This window comes from Fusarium flagelliforme (genome assembly GCF_020744385.1).
Source record: "Fusarium flagelliforme strain FIESC 12 MPI-CAGE-AA-0113 chromosome Unknown B0J16scaffold_2, whole genome shotgun sequence".
Lineage (NCBI taxonomy): Eukaryota > Fungi > Ascomycota > Sordariomycetes > Hypocreales > Nectriaceae > Fusarium > Fusarium flagelliforme.
The window spans coordinates 3,945,403-3,962,621 of NW_025763504.1; the positions used below are offsets into that span (position 1 = coordinate 3,945,403).

Below are 17,219 nucleotides of genomic sequence, written 5' to 3' on the forward strand. Positions count from 1 at the left end.
CGTCTAAACCGCGTGTGACCGAAGCAACTGTGTATAACCATTTGACTTATTTGACCCTTCATACATATATCTTACATATCTAGTAGTCTAATGCTAGTGATACAAAAGGTCAGGCAGATAGTTGGAACGCGCCTATCAAAATCCCTCTTTGGCTAACATATCTGCTATGTCAAGGTAAAAGGCAATCGCATTGAAATTCTTTTTGATGCCCATCCACTCTCTTACCGTCCACCCGACTCGATTGGACCAATTGATAAGATCCAAGTGACTTACCCCGACCAATGTGCCTTTATATGTACCCCAGTGACTGCTCTCCACACTCACAAGTCCGTCATTGGGTCCCTCTGCCTGGGTCATAACGGCGTGTGGGTGCCGGAATGGGCTCAACAGCGCCGGCCGCTCCACAGCCGCGCCGTACGAAAAATACCGTACGTCTGCCCGGTCCGGTGTGCTCGGATTGAATTCTTCGGCCATGTACCGTCTGGTCAGCTGCGAGAAAGCCGCTGTGCCAAGACCAGCCCTCTCAAAGGTCTGATACAAGCGGGGCAAGTATCGGTGCAGCGGCGAGACCTCTTCGTCAAGAAGATAGTCTGCAAAGGCGCTCCCTCGGTGTGGAGTAGCAACTGTGACGAGTGCCGCAACACGGACGGGAAGCGGTTCCAGGTGGGAAAGCATATACCGAGCGTCAAGACCGCCCATGCTGTGTGCCACGATGGTGAAAGCCTCAGGGGCTGGAGCGTGTGCTTCAAGAGCAGAGCGAAGAGCAGCGGCGCGATCGGCAATGGAAGAAGATGGAGGAACAGTGGGAGTTATGACGGATGCGCCTTGCGCGGTGAGGGCATCGCGAATTCCATGCCAGTATTCTACTGCTGGGAAGTAGGGAGAGAGGCGTAGTTCAGCGAAGCCAAATAGGCCATGAGCTAAGACAATAGGGTATTTTGGAGTCTCTGGCTGGCTGTTAGGGAAGTTCCAGAACGAGTCGATATAAAACTTACCATATTTCTCGCGTATTATAGCATAATCGTCAGATATCTCCCTTCCCAGGGCTTTTATTCTCGGGTCATGTTCACGGCCAAAACAGTGACTATGAGTGAAGCCTCGACATTGGAGTAAAAAGGGTTGTTTGCGGTATGGGTATTTGATCAGACTCAAAGCAGGCGCTTTGCGCCATATTGTCGATCTGTTCATGGATCTCTGTTTTGCATGAGTGAAAAATGCGATGGAGTTGCGTGAGTATGTATATGGACTTCAAGGGTCGCAACGTGGGACACATGAGCGATTAGTGGGTGACGTCACCGTTTGTCTTCATGCGATTTCGATAGTGGATTTGATAGTGTCGCGTGAGAAGGGACGAAGGAATGTTACCGGCAGAAGCCTCTCAGGATATAGGGATAATTGACAAATAGTCGTAACCTTGGACGAATAAGGTAACTGGTCTATACAAAAGTGACATGTTGCATTAAAAGCTCCCCCTACCCTAGTACCTATGATGAGTACATGTATCATGTAGCCATCTTCAAATCCGAGCAACGGATGATCGCAGGAATTACGTTTGCAGAATTATAAGCGCTCCAGAGCCCATACATATATCATTAGGCAAATGTGCTCTTATGTACAGTGGCGTCAGTTCACGAGTCAAGATTAAATCCATTGACTGTGTATGAACGAACCTATGCATCTAATTGAAGCTGAGCACTCTATCCCAATATACCTACTAACCTAACCTAGGTAATTTTAAAGGCTCATTCCGTCGGAGTCTGGTTCTGCGATGAGATTTGCGTGTTGCGAATATTTCGCAGAACGTTATTGTAATTAGTCTATTAAGCCAGGCCCCATCACAAGTATGTCCCAGCTAGAAATAACACGCGTATCGGTTTGGGTATAAACGAACAAGGTATCTAACTGCAGACTTCCCGCCAATCCCATTCATATCAACGCCAATCAAGACCCTGTGTCGTTATCATCGTCGGCACATTAAACGTTCGTCTGGAGCAAGCCGGACTTTTCACTAGTTCAGCTCTTCTCAGGAGGTAACTGGCTAGGCGCATTCTCGTTGGTTACACCACTGTAAGCCGGTCGGGACTGCATCCCATCGAAGGGACCGGCCAGGTTCTCAGCAACGGCCTCGTCATAGCTAGGAGGAGCATCATCGTACGGAGGTGCTTCTTGCCCTGGGGCCAATTGCGGGGGGTACAGAGGATCATGAGCGGGTTGAGGAGGAGCTTGGCTGACAGTCTGAGAAGGCCGTCGTTGCGGTTGCTGTTGTTGCGGTGACACATTGACTGAATTCTGCCTGGGTGGCAACCGTGGAGGGGTGTTGTTTGTGAAGGTTGCACGTCCAGGTCGCGTCGACCTTGCGGCTTCAACAAGTTCAGCTGGAGGTGTAATACCGGAATAGACCTCTATTTGTGCAAAGTGCAAAGGTAGAAGAATGACTGGTGGGCTTTTAGAAGTAAGCCCCTTCTTGGGCTGACCCCATGCCACTCCCAGCTTGATTTCAAGCTCATACTTCCTCGAAAGATTGCATGTGGCGAATGATGGCGCCACAGTATTGGGCAGGGGCATGCTTTTCCATACATGATCTGGGATTACCAATTCCTTGCCAACCTCATCGTCGGGACCTGTGGTCAACGGGATGTTGATAGTGGGGTTCGAAACAACAACCCATCGGTTGATCTTTTGGTTGTGGAGCTCAAGTGCTCGAACATCAGTGCGCCCAATAAGCTCCATCTGGAATGAGACCAAGTAAACTTGTTCTGGATTGTTGTTGAGCTTCTTAGCGATAAGTCGTAGGGGAATCGGCTTATTGCAAGTCAAGATGCTGGGGTGGGGTAGGCGAGCTGATATCTCGATAGCAGGAGCAGGAGCGGTATCTGCAGAGCGTTCTGAATTAGATGCAGTCTTGGACTCAGAACTGCTTCCAAAGTTGAATAGAGAAGAGCGTTTCTTCTCTGGCTGGGGAGATTGCGGTCGAAATGTAAATGGGCGACGAGCAAAGGCCTCTTGAGACATTGGTTGTGGCCGAGGGGGCTCAATAGGTAAGAATTTCAAACCCATATTATACCTCCAGTTTTCCTTGAGTAGTCCCGGTCGTTGTATGGTCACTTTGATGTAGTAGCGGATCTCTGCTTCTCCAGGATAACCTGTCAATGAGGGAGGTAACGTGCGGGTTACATGGCGAAGATATAGTTGCTTGCTGCCGTCCATGACCCTTACACCACCAATACCAAATATCCCTCCGCCTCCAAAACCTCCCACGTTAGACATACCACCGATTTTGGACATGGCCATTGGGTCGCTGCAGGCATTGTTGATGGGAAGCTTAAAGTTGAAGGGAAACTCGTGCTCGCCTGCCTGGAGTGGGTATGCGCCGTATGGATTCGAAGAGCTGGCATAGTAATCGTCAGGGAAGACCTGTTGCAGCTTGTATAGAATCTTGTGGTTCTCTATTGCCATGCTGCCAGGAGGTCGTTGGGGGCCAGCTTGGAGTCTGTTCATGGACTGTGGGTCAAAAGCGTTGGGAGCTTGCAAGGCGGTCCCGGACTCTCCCTCGAGCTTGACGACAATGCTGCCGATCTGCTCATTGCGATTAATGCCAAGAATGACTCGACCTGAGATGAAATCGAGGTTGGTGTAGAACTCCGGTTGGTTGTTGAGAGCTATTCGGATAGACATGATGGGCGAAGAGGAAGTGTCGACGAACGATGAGATATCCGCTGTGCGACACGACCGTTGGATAGAACTGAGACTTGTCTAGGCCTAACAATCCAATGGTGTTGTGGTGTGAGTTGGTCGTAGATGGCTTTGTATCTGCCAGACAGGATCAAGAAGAGGCTCTTTCGTTCAATTAGCAGCTTGTGAGTTAATGTGTCCTCTCAAAGGGCTCCAAAGAGCTGTCAATATTGCATTGTATGTATTAAAGACGCTCAAACCTTCGATAAGTTAAAGTTGACGGATGCGCGGGATCCAGGACAGTCGTACGTCACCAGAGCTACTCAGCCTGAGCCAAGCCCCGCGATGGACTAGGCCTCACCGCACCTGGAGGGGTGATTGTGGCTGTTGCTTCTGACTGTGGCGTCGAGCTTATGTGGCTAGTATGGACATCGGTGCTCTAAGCGCCGGGTGGCCGATCTAGGCGTTTGACAGATCTTGGAATTTACTGATCACCGATGTGGTGGTTCTTGAACCCGGTTCCTACAGCAGAGGCCTGTTCTATCTGGCAGTCTGTCAAAAGTCCCTCAAGCAGGGGTAGAGACTGTCGACAAATCTTCACGCGACCATGTATCTCGCTGTGCCGCGTTGCAATGAGACTGGTTTGGTGGAGACGACTCGAAGATTCCCAGCACCAGACGGCAGAGAGGAAACAAATCATCTAAGCTCAAGGTGCTTCACGATGCGGAAGTTGCATGAATTTTGTTGGTGATGAGAAATTCCACGAGCATCACCTGCTTGTTCAAGCCCTGGAGCCTGTTGCATTCCCCACTGCACCAGTAGAGAAGATCACCAACACAATTATTTCAGCAAAAATGCATCACAAATCAGTGGCTTCGTTCGACGTGGATGTGAGCTTCATTACCCCAATGCGTGCCGAAAATGACACTGCCAGGGCAGTAGGACCCGCGATCGACGCTCCCAAAACATTCCCCGAGGTGTTTCGATACCCACAATTTGGCATGAAATGTGCTGCATCTCGAACCAACTGCATATTCAGGGTCCTTCTGTTCAGTGCGATTTCACTGAGCTGGCCAAAGTTGCATCAGGATATGGCCGGGGATTCGAAACCAGGGCATGCATTGTTCACAGAGCCCGCGCTTCGCACACAATTTAACAAGCCCTGAAATCCGGAATCTCTCCGCGGTTTTGCAGACTACCAACTCGAAATCTCAGATCATGCCATTCGCGATCCAGAATGTTCATTTCATGGATGTCAGTCAGTCACATATGTATATGTATCTCATCTCGAGATGGATGCCTGTGGTATTGTCAGTGCACAGGCCAATTCCCCGATCACCGCTCGCGTCAGAACAGCTCGCGGAATGATACGATGCGGGCCGTTTGCCGCCCAAAACCATGACATGGCCCATCTCGCGCCCGTCAACCAACCACAGTCCAGGCCGGCCGCTCTTATGGCCTTGCACCGGTCGCCCGCTGCGTCTGTGCCGTGCGGGCTGCCGCCGTTTCCCCGCCTAGTCTCTTGATGATTGGTAGGCTTAGCCCCCATCTCGGCCAGCGCAACGACAAGAGATTGTCTCTTGCAGGCAGAGATTGCCATGATCCTGGATATGCAACCTTGCCAGGCTCCGGATAAGTTACACTTTTACTTCGCCCTTGTCATGTTTTGATTCATCTAGGCAATTGTCTGCAGCTGTCCTAGTCATGTCAACCCATCACACATGCTGAAAAACCACTTTACATACGAACATCATCCTGGCCCAAGACCACGTACCAGGATGCATTGCCCAGTGATCACACGGTCTGGCTACTTTGCAGAACTACTTTGCAAATATCATGATCCCTGGTCTAGGACTACTAGGATGTAACGCCCAACAGCCACATGTGCTTTCTCTGGTGCTTCATGGCCTTCCTTTTGAGTCCTGCACTTTAACGTACAGGTTGGGTGCTATGCAAGTTTGTACCCTTGACTGCCGATCATAACTAAGTTGATTGGTTTCGTTCGCTCACCGGATTGCTATGGTTCGAGCTTACGGCAGTTGTTCGTCCTTGCTATTGGACTGACCAAGAGATATCGGATAAAGGCTGAATACCCGTCTTACCCGTCAAGACCTTGTCTAGCCTGTCTCTCATGTTGCACCGCATTCATGATCCTCCCAACAGCTATCCCCTCTCTGCAGCGCCCCATGGGTACAGAGCCTCACCTGCAGGGCTCCGCCCAGGCCAACAGGCAGACGGTAGAAGTCTGGTTTTTCTATATGTAGGGGGCCAAGCCATCCCGTCTTATTCTCCGAGTCTTTTGCTTCTGACTCGGACGTCAGCCTGTCATGAATAACTAGCCATATTTGTTGGTCGACACTCGACGATGGCAGGCGATTGTGGCTCGACCTGTCCAGCCTCTGATGGCTTCTATACTTATAGCCCGAGTGTAGGCGGCAACGCCGTGCTACTTACCGTATTTGCCCTGCTCGCTCTCGTTGCACTATACTTTGGAGTTCGATCCAAGACCTACCTCTTCTCTCTCGCACTCACAGCCGGGCTCTTCCTCGAAGTGTTGGGATTCATTGGCCGAATCCTGCTGCATTCGAAGCAGGACGATCAGGGACACTTCTTTCTCGCTTTGTTTGGCACGGTTCTGGGCCCGTCCCTGATGAGTGTTGCCATCTTCATCGTCCTTCCGCACATCCTCGGCATCTATGGAAAACCAATCTGTCCATTCAGACCGCTAGTAGCTGGCCTGATTTTCTGGGGACTCGCAGCAGTCACCATCATATTCGAGCTTGTTGGTATCATCTTTACAGCCTACGAGACGAACGGTTTCAGTGTATGTTATTCCAATTATGATCGTCAATGGTGTTCATGTGCTAAGGTTCAACCAGCGAAAGCAAGGAGCAGCGATCACTGCCACAGGCTTAGCGATACAGGCTTTATCATTGATAGCATGCACCGGCCTGCACTTTTGGTTCACACTCAGCTTGAGTACCCGGCGAGGCACTCTCGATGCCCGACATTCGCAGATTTACTCGTCCTCGCAGTTCAAGAAATTCCTTATGGGTAAGGAGACCTAGTCACCGTTGATGTGCCTGACTAACACGCACCTAGCAATGGAGATGGCATCTGCTCTCTTGATCGTTTATTCCTTCTACCGGCTTGTCGAGTTCGCAGATGGCGTTTCAGGAGACGTATTTCAAAACCAAGCTGCGTTTATGGTCATTGGAGGAGTGTTACCCTTCTTGGCCGCGGCTCTTTTGACCATCATCCATCCCGGAAACGCATTTGCTGAGGCGTGGGGTCCAACGTCCCCAAAAGGTCTCAAACGCCAGAACCGACCTGATCCTGTGCAATCTCCTACTCCCAGTGGCCATCCCGTTCACCACTTATATGATCCTGATATTCGCAAGCAAGTCTCGCCGACTACCCCAAAACACCAACGAAACTCGGGACCGCCTGAGCTGCCTGAGGGCTCTATGGGTCTTCCTGCGCGTCCCAAGCCTGCACCGAAACCACCAAGCCCTCGAGAGCCTCGAGAGCCAGGGGCTCCTCGTAAGGGACCACCCTTACCATTGAACCTTTCAGCTGTTCGAGCATCGAGAAATAGTTACCGGGCAGAACAGAGGGGTCAAGCACCCAAGGATATGGTACCTGATGGAGAACTGTGGTAATGAGATATAGTTGATTCAAAGCATCGGTGCGGAGGTCTGCATTTTCTTTATCTGAAGGGAGAGAGTGTGTAGTCGCAGGGAGTGCTGCTGGCTGGCTTACTCGCTGTTATATATTATACCTGGGAAGCTATTCGTTCCTTTACTACGAGGGGGGGGTACAGCACGTGGTGTCTCGGATGCTGTGTATCGGTATGCCATGCGTATCTGCTGGGGCCTCTCAACGGGAACCCCATGTCGGTTATAGAGCTTTTGGACTTGGGTCAATACTAATTGGGGCGGCATTGTCAAATTCTTTACGCATGGCACGTCCTAACCGACAGCTACCCCAGTTCTAGATTAATATGAATCTATCAACTAAGCCATGTCTTGCTCGATCTGTGTCTAAGGCTACATCCTAGGCACCGTACTAGTGATGGGCTCTCAGAAGGTACGCTGAAGGCCTGGGGCACAATCGAACGAGTTTATACAAATTCCGAATAAGTTCGTGCTTTTACTACGAGCCCTTATGTTTCCGGTCTGCCCAACCTATTTCTAATGCTATCATGTGATAACATCCTCCAGACAATGTCGATGGATCTGCCACCAAACCTTAACACACAAGACTACAGCGAATCACAGTCAGGATACCGCTGCTAGAATCCAATTTGTCACGCCAAGATAGTTCTTCAACGGGCGGTTCTCATTGAATGGAATGTGAGGGGCCAAGCTTCGAGACCTGTCATCCAATGCAAGGCACGACAGCATTTCTCCGCCGCTAGCTTAGCGCCTCAACCAGGAACGGGAAGGAAATGCATAACAAAGACTACTGTAGATCGCCCGGATCTGGTCTTGTTAGTCTTGGACCATTCACGAGAGGGTGTCGGATGGCAATGTGAAAGATCATTGCTATTCTCAAAGCCGACTTGAGCCTTCATGAGGCGAATTTCTGCTTTGTCTCGACGTACGAAACTGATGAGCAAACGAGAGCAGAGGCAAGATCCAATCTCACTTTGATTCTTTTCCATCTGGTTAGACTTTTGGAGGAAGAGAGAGAGAGAGTCCTGACTCTTTCCTGTCTAGCCTCATCAAGTTCTTTGTTCCTACGTTGGGGTCTAAGCATGCTGCATTATACCGGAGAAGGCATTCATTTGACAAGGCAACCAACATGTCCAATCAGTAAACACTAAGCCTGCCATCTATTCAGCCAGAGTATTAGTATAGATCAACCACGCTTAGCCAGGTCCGGCCAGATGAGGCTTTCAGTGCTTCCACCAACACGCCTGGCTATAAACTTAGATCTGTTCTTGGCAAATATCTCGATCAAATACAAAGCGGCATTGTATACTGTAATTTTTGCCGCTACAAGAATGACCAGATTCGTCTAGAAGTCTACGCCATGGCTTACCATCTCCCCTAAAGAACGAGTCAAGCCCCCTACTACGACATCCTCGCTTCTTATCTCTGTCGAGTCGCTTTTGCGAATACCCTAATAATCTCCTATGTCAGAAACACCTTAACTATTAGACCCATCACCAATGTCTTGCGCGTTTGCACGGATATCGGATATCATCAACCGTAAGCTCGGGAGAGGTCGTTCTTCCGAGTACGACGACGAGAAGCCCCGACTTATATCCATCACTACTACTATTACCATCACGACGACTGCGACTGAATCGATAGAGTAGAGAAAGAGAGTCGAGAGACGACACTCGAAGACAGAGGATGGTGTCGTGGACGCTTCCTCTGCAGGTCACTTTTGCGAAGAGAGATAATGGCATGAACTACGACCCTGAAAACTTTACCGGCCAAGTTATTTTGAACCTCAACGTTGCACTCGTAGTCATCACGAGTGTGTTTATGCTGGTGCGGTTGTATGTACGAGCTATCATGACCAGAGGCCTTGGGCGAGATGATGTACTTGCTACTATTGCTTGGGTGAGTTGGCAATGCTCCAGTCTACACCTTAAACTGCAGAACCTTGACTAACTAAACTGGCCTCAAGTGTCTAATCACTGCATTATCTTGCATAGAGGTTGTTCTCGTGACGAAGGGCGTAGGAACTCACATGGACAGCTTATCCAGAGAATCGCTGGCTGAGCTCTTCTCAGTAGGTGCTCTAGTATGGCAGTCGTTCACGTCAAATCGCTGACTTTTTGTGTCTAGTTGATGCCTGTCGACAAGATGCTATTCATATCATCGGGTTGTTTTGTTAGGCTTTCCATTCTGTTTTGCCTTCCTCGCATCTACAGAGACAGTAAGGAAGCTCACCACCCAATATTATTACTTAGGTACTGACGAGTATCATCGACAGGGTCTTTTATGACTTGTATCTATGGGGTCTCTTTGGCAACTGTGATTGTCGCTGCGACTTCACTTTTGTTCCTGGTGTTCTCATGCAGTCCCCCATCGTAAGTCTCCTGTGTCTGTACGATGAATGATAGTATTAATACTAATACTTGAATAGTGATGTCTTCAACGCTGCGAATCCAGACAGACAATGTGTCTCCAATTATACTTTGGGTCGCATGAGACAGGCGCATTCCATCTCGGCCTCTATCGTCAATGTTATCATATTGTTCCTCGCAATATGGGCATCATCAACAACAGCGAGAACTCGCGCAAAGACTATCAAGCGGACACTTATTCTTATCGTTGGCGTATTTGCCATCGTTTCGACTTTCGTTCGCATAGGGATTCTACTGACCACTGACTTGAGCGTCGATACGTCAGTTCTTTCATCCATGCGGACTCCAAGAGCGATGCTAACACGTCTACAGAACCTACAGAATGGTCCGTACAGCGCCTTGGTTCCCTATTGAAGTCCACACCGGACTCTGGTGCGGCTGTCTCCTTGCTTTTGAGCCTTTAACCCAGCCGAGCAATGACCCAAGAAACTACAACAATTACAATATGAGAAAACTTTCCCGAAGTAGCGCTTGGGAGCCACAAGACGACCTGTGGCATAGGAACTTGGTGACATCGAATCCTCGTATCTCAATACACGGCATGCCCAGAGATGCTAAAGGAAAGAGGAAAGCATCGAACGCTGAGTCAGAGGCTGATATTGAGATGCTGGAAAACGAGAGAGGCATCAAGTTGACTACTGAATTTTCTGTTCATGTAGAAAATAGTGCTCATGCTGGAGAACGATTGGAAGAAAGGGTCTCAAGAACACCGGCGTGGAATGCTTTTTGATAAGAGAATAGAGTAACTATCTAGTAATTATTAATTTGAAGCTTCAACTGTATTGTATCCCCGGATTTCAGAAACAAGACAAAATGCACCCACACTATCCGATTAAGCTGGCAATATCTGCTATTCAAAGATATGGGTCTTCATGCCAGAGCAAGGTGACTCAAATACGGTAGTCTTTGTCTGAGCAAACAAACAATTTCTTACCAAACTAACGTATGGCTACATATCTTGCTTTTACTATGTATCATTTCTTTGTCCATTTGCTCGAAAGCCAGTGAATGAATAACACAGATACATTACCCTTTGCTTGATTTCTCTATCGAACAAAGAAACCGGTCTTAATTGACTTAGACTGACAAGGATATGGCCAGGGGGGTCATTGCCTACTAACAAAGAAACTTGCAGGAGGCTTTTCAACAATTTGTTGACAAAGAAAAACGAGGTCCAAGCAAACATTAAGAAGTATGGATGACACTTCCTCAGAGCCAACGTATCTTTGTTCGCCAGAATTAATCTTCCAGCATATTGATATAACACCAACACCCCAAGAAGTACACCTTCACATGCCAGAAGTTCGTTGATGGAACATTAAAAAGTTCTTTAACTTTCTACTCTTATCCGTACTTGTCGTCGACACCCAATATTAAGCACGGAGACTTACCTTCACTTCTGACTCTCAACATGGGCCAAGTCAGTGGCGAACAAGCTGGATCTGATCCCCAGCAACAGAACCCACAAGAAATCTCGTCTCAGGACGATGGAACTCGACCCGATGATCAAGCAGCCGAAGTATTCCAGCAAGAAACGAACTCGTCAACTACAGGAAACTATGAGGCTAATCGAGAGGATCGTGTTCAGAAACCCCCTGGATGGTTCAAGGAACAGCACCCTGTACCTCCAGCGGGAGATTCAAACCGCCAACACTTGTATGCTCATAACCCTCCAATCTCTGATGATGAGTTCACCGAAACGTTAGATGCGTTCAATAACTCGATCACAAACGCCGAGACAGGAGAGCGTGATTCCCTAGCAACCCACCAGCGGCCTTGCACTCCTCCCATAGAGAGAGCCCGAAAACAGGTGCAAAGCCTAGAAGAGCAGGGAGTACAATTCACAGAAGATTTGGAGAAGGATATTATCGACAACATGATACACAACATGGGACTTGTCCCTGCTTTGACAGAGTGGTGCGGGAATGAAGCAGACATCCCTGTTGAATACGCCAATGAACTGCTGCAGGAGATAGATCGACTGAAGCTCGAAATGGCCAAGCAGCAGCGCGACTTACACGGGAAACTTTCTTCACAAATGAAGTCTATCGAGGATTACCAGTCACAGAAGAAGGAACTCGTTGAGAAAGCAGATGTCAACAACAAACTGGAGGGTCTCGATGATAGCTCTATCCCATCTTCAGAACCCTCTTTTGAAATTCCAAGAACTCCTCCAGGAACCGAGGGATTAACACCAGCGAGTTCACGTTCAACACTGGCCGAAATGAGAGGGAGCAAGAATCTGCAACAGCAAGTGTCAGATCTCCAACAGAAACTTGATGAAGCAAGAAAAGACAACGAGCGGCTTCAAGAATCCAACGGGTCGGTTTCAGACAAGGACTCCACCAAATCCCGGCCGGAGAAGGATGATAAAATCAATACATTGGAAAAGGAGAATGAGGGTCTGAAGGCCAAGCTCGAGGGTCGGATGAAAGAAATGAACGAACTACGCCAGAAGATTGCGAAGCTTCAGCAGATTGAAGGCCATCAAGACCAATCCGATGAGATGGAAGCTTCAGACACAGATTCTGAAAGCTCTTCATCAGAGGAGATCAACGATCTCAAGGAGAAGCTTGAGGAGAAGATTCAAGATCAGAAGAGAGAAGTCGGCAAGAATGAGGCATTAACCCGCCGAATTGCATATCTCCAGATTAATGCAAGACACTTCGATCGACAGGCTCAACTCCAACGAAACAAACTGGAAGAGTTGGAAGCTTCAAAAACAGAATCTGTAAAGTCTTCTGCAGAGAAGATCAAGGATCTCGAGGAAAAGATCGAAGATCTCAAGAAGAAGAATAAGGATCTTGAGGAGAAGAACGAGGATCTCGAAGAGAAGAGTGAGGATCTCGAGGAGAAGCTTAAGGAAAAGATTCAAGATCAGAAGAGAGGAACCGACAAGAATGAGGCATTGACCCGCCGGATTGCAGAGCTCCAGATCAATGCAAGACACTTCGATCGACAGGCTCAAGCCCAACGAAACCGACTGGAGGAGTTGGAAAGGGTCAATTTCACGACCGCTGACAGGTTGATCGAGGCGCTCAGTAGCGAGAAAGAAGAGTTCAATGGCAAGAATGGTATGAGCCTCGTGGACAGAATCAACTACTTGAACATGGCTACCTTCATCCGCACCTGCAACTACATGCAACTGGCTATCCGAGAAAAATCCCTCCCTATGGCCAATGTTCTCCTGAACGACGCTGAAAAATGGTTCTCCTTCTGCAAGGAGGACTTGACAAAGATGGAACCAAGCGTCAGAATCCAGATGCAAGCCTCGATGCATATCCTCAATGGCGCCAGGAGGGCTATGATTCCCAGGAACCCAGAGATCACTAGAGCTGGTCGAGAGAGCGCTCAACATGGATTGGAGTACCTCAAAAGGTATCCTGAGGGCCCTGCCTTTGGACAACTTAGACGACTTGCCAAAACTGTCATTGAACGCACCAGTGATGAAAAACCCTTCTATAAGAGAGGTCTATTTGACAAAAAAAGAGCTCAGGATAAGATCCGGGATGATCCAAGCATGAAAGCGTCTGAGCTACGTCGTGCTGGCTTGCACTCTCCTTTGTCTCCTAGTAAGTGGGACACCAGCGATCTTGACAAGGACATTTCGATTGGGGAGATTGATCAGGTAAACTGATCTTTGTCTTGGGAAGATGAACAGGTATTACTGAGTCTTGCTTTCCAGTGTTTGATTGAAGTGTCAAGTTTTGATTTACACTCTCTTTTGGTCATTTCTCATGTGATATCTATGTAGAGGTCTAATTGAAAATCTGGTACTATCCTGGAACCAAATAACATTTATCTAATTAAGGAGCACTGTATCCTCCATCAATGACAAAATTAGCACCCGTGGCATATGTAGAAGCGTCAGAGGCCAAAAACAGATATGCTCCTTGAAGTTCATGAGGCTCACCCTCGCGACTGGTTCATTGTTAGTGCTAGTGATTATACAATAGGGACCATAAACTTACCCCATGGGGATCTTGTCCTTCCAGATATCTTTGGTTTCTTGATCCACAAAGTTGGAGATCTCAGTGATGATATAACCAGGAGAGATGGCGTTGGCACGAGCAAATCGAGCCCATTCAACGGCCAAACTCTTGATGAGGTGGATAACTCCCGCCTTGGCGGCATTGTAAGCAGCCTGGAGCTGTGGAATGTTCACGATACCTCCGCTCATGGAAGCAGTGGCGATGAAACTGCCTGACGTGTAGTTGGTCAAGGGCTGACCATTGAGATCAGTACCTTCGACCTTCTGACGACGCCAGTGCTTTGCTGCGGCTTTGGCACAGTAGTAGGTGCCATCGAGGTTTGTTTGAACAACATCACGGTAGTGTTCAATGGGACCATCGACCATAGGGCCCTTGGTCCAAGGAATGCCGGCGTTGGCAACGAAGATATCTAGCCGGCCGTTGAGGTCTTGGACCGATTGGTCTACAGCCTTCTCAACGGCCTCGGCATCTCGCATATCAACTTGATACGCCTTGACTACAAGCTCTGTGGTTAGCAATTGAGCACCGCGTCAGTGTTTCTGGGTATAGCTACCAGTAACATTGTATTTCTTGGAAAGCTCTTCCGCACGTTCCTGGGCCTTGTTACTTGTACGGTACCAAAGAGCGACGTTGGCACCAGTTTCAGCGTATGCCTCAGCAATAGAGAAACCAATACCCGCAGCAGCGCCAGTAATGATAGCAGTCTTGCCTTGGAGAGAGAAACGCTTGAGGATAGAACCACCGTCAACTACGCGGTTGTTATCGTGGACGAAGTTGCCTCCGTTGAGAGGGTGAAGATCAGACATTGCGAAAAGTTGGATGGATTAAGAGAGATAGATGTATGTATAATGGAGAAGAAGTCGCTCTCAAATCAACACGATCTCTAAATGGCTCAGTTCATGACTTTTATACCCAGCATCCACCATAACGTACGTCTCTGGCCAGCTTCTCTCCACTAGCTCCGCCATCAGGACCCTTCCCTCTTAACTGCGTATATATTGATGTTAGTGGAAAGCCCCTGGATGCTACAGTTTATTAACACGGGATCCGTCTTCCACGGTAGGAGACTCCGCTAGCAATGACACGACAATCATGACCGCTTGTTCCGCAAGATGATCTGGCACATCTCCATCGTGAAGTAGTCGGAATTGCCTAAACGGGACAGCGGAAAGCACAGCAGATAAGCGGTCGAAGCTTTGATGGAGATTCAGGGTAACTAAACATGTAAGTCGTATGGAATGAGAAAGGTTTGGTGGAGAACTGGTTCAGCTACCTGGCGAAGAACCTGTTGGACCCATCATATTGAGTCTCTGATTGGTTTAGATCCCTGTCATGGAGTTATAGAAAGCAGGACCCTAGAGCCACTTCATAAGGTTCAACTGGGTACATAGACAGCGACTCCTCAGTTTTTGATACTACCCCGCATCGATTCCCCGAGGGGTAGAGCTTCCCATGGTTTTCTTGTTAATAGAAAGGCTTGTCTGGTGAAACCCTCTATGAAAGCCGGTAGGAACTGTTGGAGCTTGCTTGTCCTTTCTAGGTAGGTAGGTAGGTAACTGCCTCTCAAAGGACGTTGGACCTGGTTCAAAACACCAAGGGGATTTGTCTACCTAACTCAGAGTAGGAGCGTCCCTGGACCTGCATTCGCTGTCATCCAACTTACCTCGTTAGTACCTTCCGGTATCATTGAGCGGTCGACGTCACCTGCCCCCACAATCATGATACGGCTCCAGAGGTAGGCAGTGGGGTGCTTTCCCCTCCAAAGTACTACGTACCTTCCTTCATGGAATCATTATGTCAAGAACTCTTTCGTCGTGATCAATTGAAATCCTTTTGTATCAGTATACTCGTTCGTTCTTAAGAGATCTAATCACCAGCTTAACAAAGTAACTGTGTTGAACTTATACGCCTCAAATTTACCATCATGGCTACTCATCGACCCTACGACTCAAAGCTTGGAATAGTCACCGGAGGCTCAAGGGGTTCGTATCTGTGACCTGCCAAACCCTTCTTATCAGAGTCAACTGACTTAATTCAAGGTATTGGTGCGGCGGTTGCTGAAAGACTGGCTGCTAAGGGCTGCAATCTCCTCCTGGTCTACACTTCCGACTCATCTACAGAACCGACAAAAAAGCTGTGCAGCGAGCTCTCAACCTCACACAAAATTCAATGCTCGTCAGTACAGGCCGACTTGGGCAGCCCTTCCGATGCTGCGCCTAAGATTATCGATGCTGCACGATCATTCCACGCCTCGTATAGCTCAAACAAGCCTTTCCAGATTGACATCCTCATCAACAATGCTGGTGTCTCCTCCAACCAGCACATGAACGATACTAAGCAAGGGGCAATCCAAGAACTCGAGTTCCACCGCGTTTACAACGTCAATGTTTTGGCACCCCTCCTCCTAACTCAAGCAGTTGCCCCGCATCTTCCCGCCAACCGCGGAGGACGTATCGTGAATGTTTCCAGCGTTTCTTCGTCTATCGGATACCAAGGCCAATCGGTCTATGCCGGAAGTAAAGCAGCTCTGGAAGCCATGACGCGGACCTGGAGCCGTGAGTTGGCTACTCGTGCTACCGTCAACGCTGTCAACCCTGGGCCGGCTTGGGGAGATATGTACGCAGCCGCCGGACAAACTTTCTGGGACATCAACCAGCCTTATGTTGATGTAGCCCCGTTGGCTGAGTATAATGGCGAGCCAGAAGTTCTGGCCATGGCAGGGTCAGATGCCGAGCGTTTCGATCGCACAGTACGTGAGTCCATGGGTAATCGAAGACCAGGTTTTACAACTGAAATCGCTGGCACCATCGACATGTTATGTTCAGAGGAGAGTGGCTGGACGACTGGGTCTGTCGTTTGTGCGAATGGTGGGATGAAGATGTCAATCGCTTAGAATTCTGGTCGCATTGTATTCATCAAAGGCATAAATTTGCCGGTTCCTGCAGCATGGCGGCCATGATGATTCGTGGTCGCAAATTATAACCTGGGTATGTCTATGTACGACAGTCTGCATCCTGTACAATGCCGAGTACCTTGAAACCAGAAGCCTCCACGATACCTACTATCTTGACATCGTCAGTGTTCCACACCCAATGCAGTGTTACGCCGTCTACAAATGCGACATATCTGTCAGCTTGACAAAACACGTTTGTGCTACGTGGTGTTATCACATCTGGGGTAGAAGCCGATGGTACACAGCAATCATGTACAAGATCGAATAAGATATTCGATGTCTTTGGTTGGCCCGTAAAGCGACGGGACGAGCGGCAGCATTGGATACATAAACATCAGTCGAGGGACGAGACGGCACGCTTTATCCTCGAGTACCTCGATGTCAGTTTGTGGGACACTGGACTAAGGACGAGCTTAACACCAACTGTTGCCAGTTTCTTGTGATTTCCAATGCCTTACTGAAGTTTGTATGTGTAGTGAAATTGCCTATACCTCAG

General features: G+C 48.7%; 7 protein-coding genes across 7 annotated transcripts; 4 read left to right on the forward strand and 3 right to left on the reverse strand.

Moving 5' to 3' along the window:
- Positions 1–6: 6 nt before the first annotated feature.
- On the reverse strand, positions 7–1,230 carry B0J16DRAFT_69420 (Alpha/Beta hydrolase protein). The gene is made up of 2 exons (XM_046134316.1): positions 996–1,230; positions 7–947 (listed from the first exon to the last, which is right to left on the reverse strand). The coding sequence occupies exons 1-2, from the start codon at positions 1,186–1,188 to the stop codon at positions 136–138; spliced, it is 1,005 nt and encodes a 334-aa protein (XP_045986929.1). The 5' UTR covers positions 1,189–1,230; the 3' UTR covers positions 7–135.
- A 309-nt stretch (positions 1,231–1,539) lies between these two features.
- Positions 1,540–4,048, reverse strand: B0J16DRAFT_334218 (uncharacterized protein). Its single transcript, XM_046126933.1, has one exon. The coding sequence runs from the start codon at positions 3,673–3,675 to the stop codon at positions 2,014–2,016; it is 1,662 nt and encodes a 553-aa protein (XP_045986930.1). The 5' UTR covers positions 3,676–4,048; the 3' UTR covers positions 1,540–2,013.
- Positions 4,049–5,655: 1,607 nt separating this feature from the next.
- B0J16DRAFT_69457 (RTA1 like protein-domain-containing protein) lies at positions 5,656–7,422 on the forward strand. Its single transcript, XM_046134317.1, has 3 exons — positions 5,656–6,496; positions 6,552–6,726; positions 6,775–7,422. The coding sequence occupies exons 1-3, from the start codon at positions 6,038–6,040 to the stop codon at positions 7,332–7,334; spliced, it is 1,194 nt and encodes a 397-aa protein (XP_045986931.1). The 5' UTR covers positions 5,656–6,037; the 3' UTR covers positions 7,335–7,422.
- A 1,613-nt stretch (positions 7,423–9,035) lies between these two features.
- Positions 9,036–10,508, forward strand: B0J16DRAFT_316704 (uncharacterized protein; the record flags this gene model as incomplete). Its single annotated transcript, XM_046125319.1, has 6 exons — positions 9,036–9,248; positions 9,316–9,420; positions 9,477–9,567; positions 9,625–9,721; positions 9,778–10,038; positions 10,091–10,508. 6 exons carry the CDS (start codon positions 9,036–9,038, stop codon positions 10,506–10,508), a joined length of 1,185 nt encoding a protein of 394 aa, XP_045986932.1.
- A 681-nt stretch (positions 10,509–11,189) lies between these two features.
- B0J16DRAFT_395084 (uncharacterized protein) lies at positions 11,190–13,415 on the forward strand (the record flags this gene model as incomplete). The annotated part of the gene is made up of 1 exon (XM_046132174.1): positions 11,190–13,415. One exon carries the CDS (start codon positions 11,190–11,192, stop codon positions 13,413–13,415), a length of 2,226 nt encoding a protein of 741 aa, XP_045986933.1.
- A 62-nt stretch (positions 13,416–13,477) lies between these two features.
- B0J16DRAFT_361279 (uncharacterized protein) lies at positions 13,478–14,627 on the reverse strand. The gene is made up of 3 exons (XM_046129742.1): positions 14,324–14,627; positions 13,750–14,266; positions 13,478–13,699 (listed from the first exon to the last, which is right to left on the reverse strand). The coding sequence occupies exons 1-3, from the start codon at positions 14,574–14,576 to the stop codon at positions 13,585–13,587; spliced, it is 885 nt and encodes a 294-aa protein (XP_045986934.1). The 5' UTR covers positions 14,577–14,627; the 3' UTR covers positions 13,478–13,584.
- A 1,067-nt stretch (positions 14,628–15,694) lies between these two features.
- On the forward strand, positions 15,695–16,663 carry B0J16DRAFT_354094 (uncharacterized protein; the record flags this gene model as incomplete). Its single annotated transcript, XM_046129352.1, has 2 exons — positions 15,695–15,752; positions 15,810–16,663. The coding sequence occupies 2 exons, from the start codon at positions 15,695–15,697 to the stop codon at positions 16,661–16,663; spliced, it is 912 nt and encodes a 303-aa protein (XP_045986935.1).
- Between the last annotated feature and the right edge of the window lie 556 nt (positions 16,664–17,219).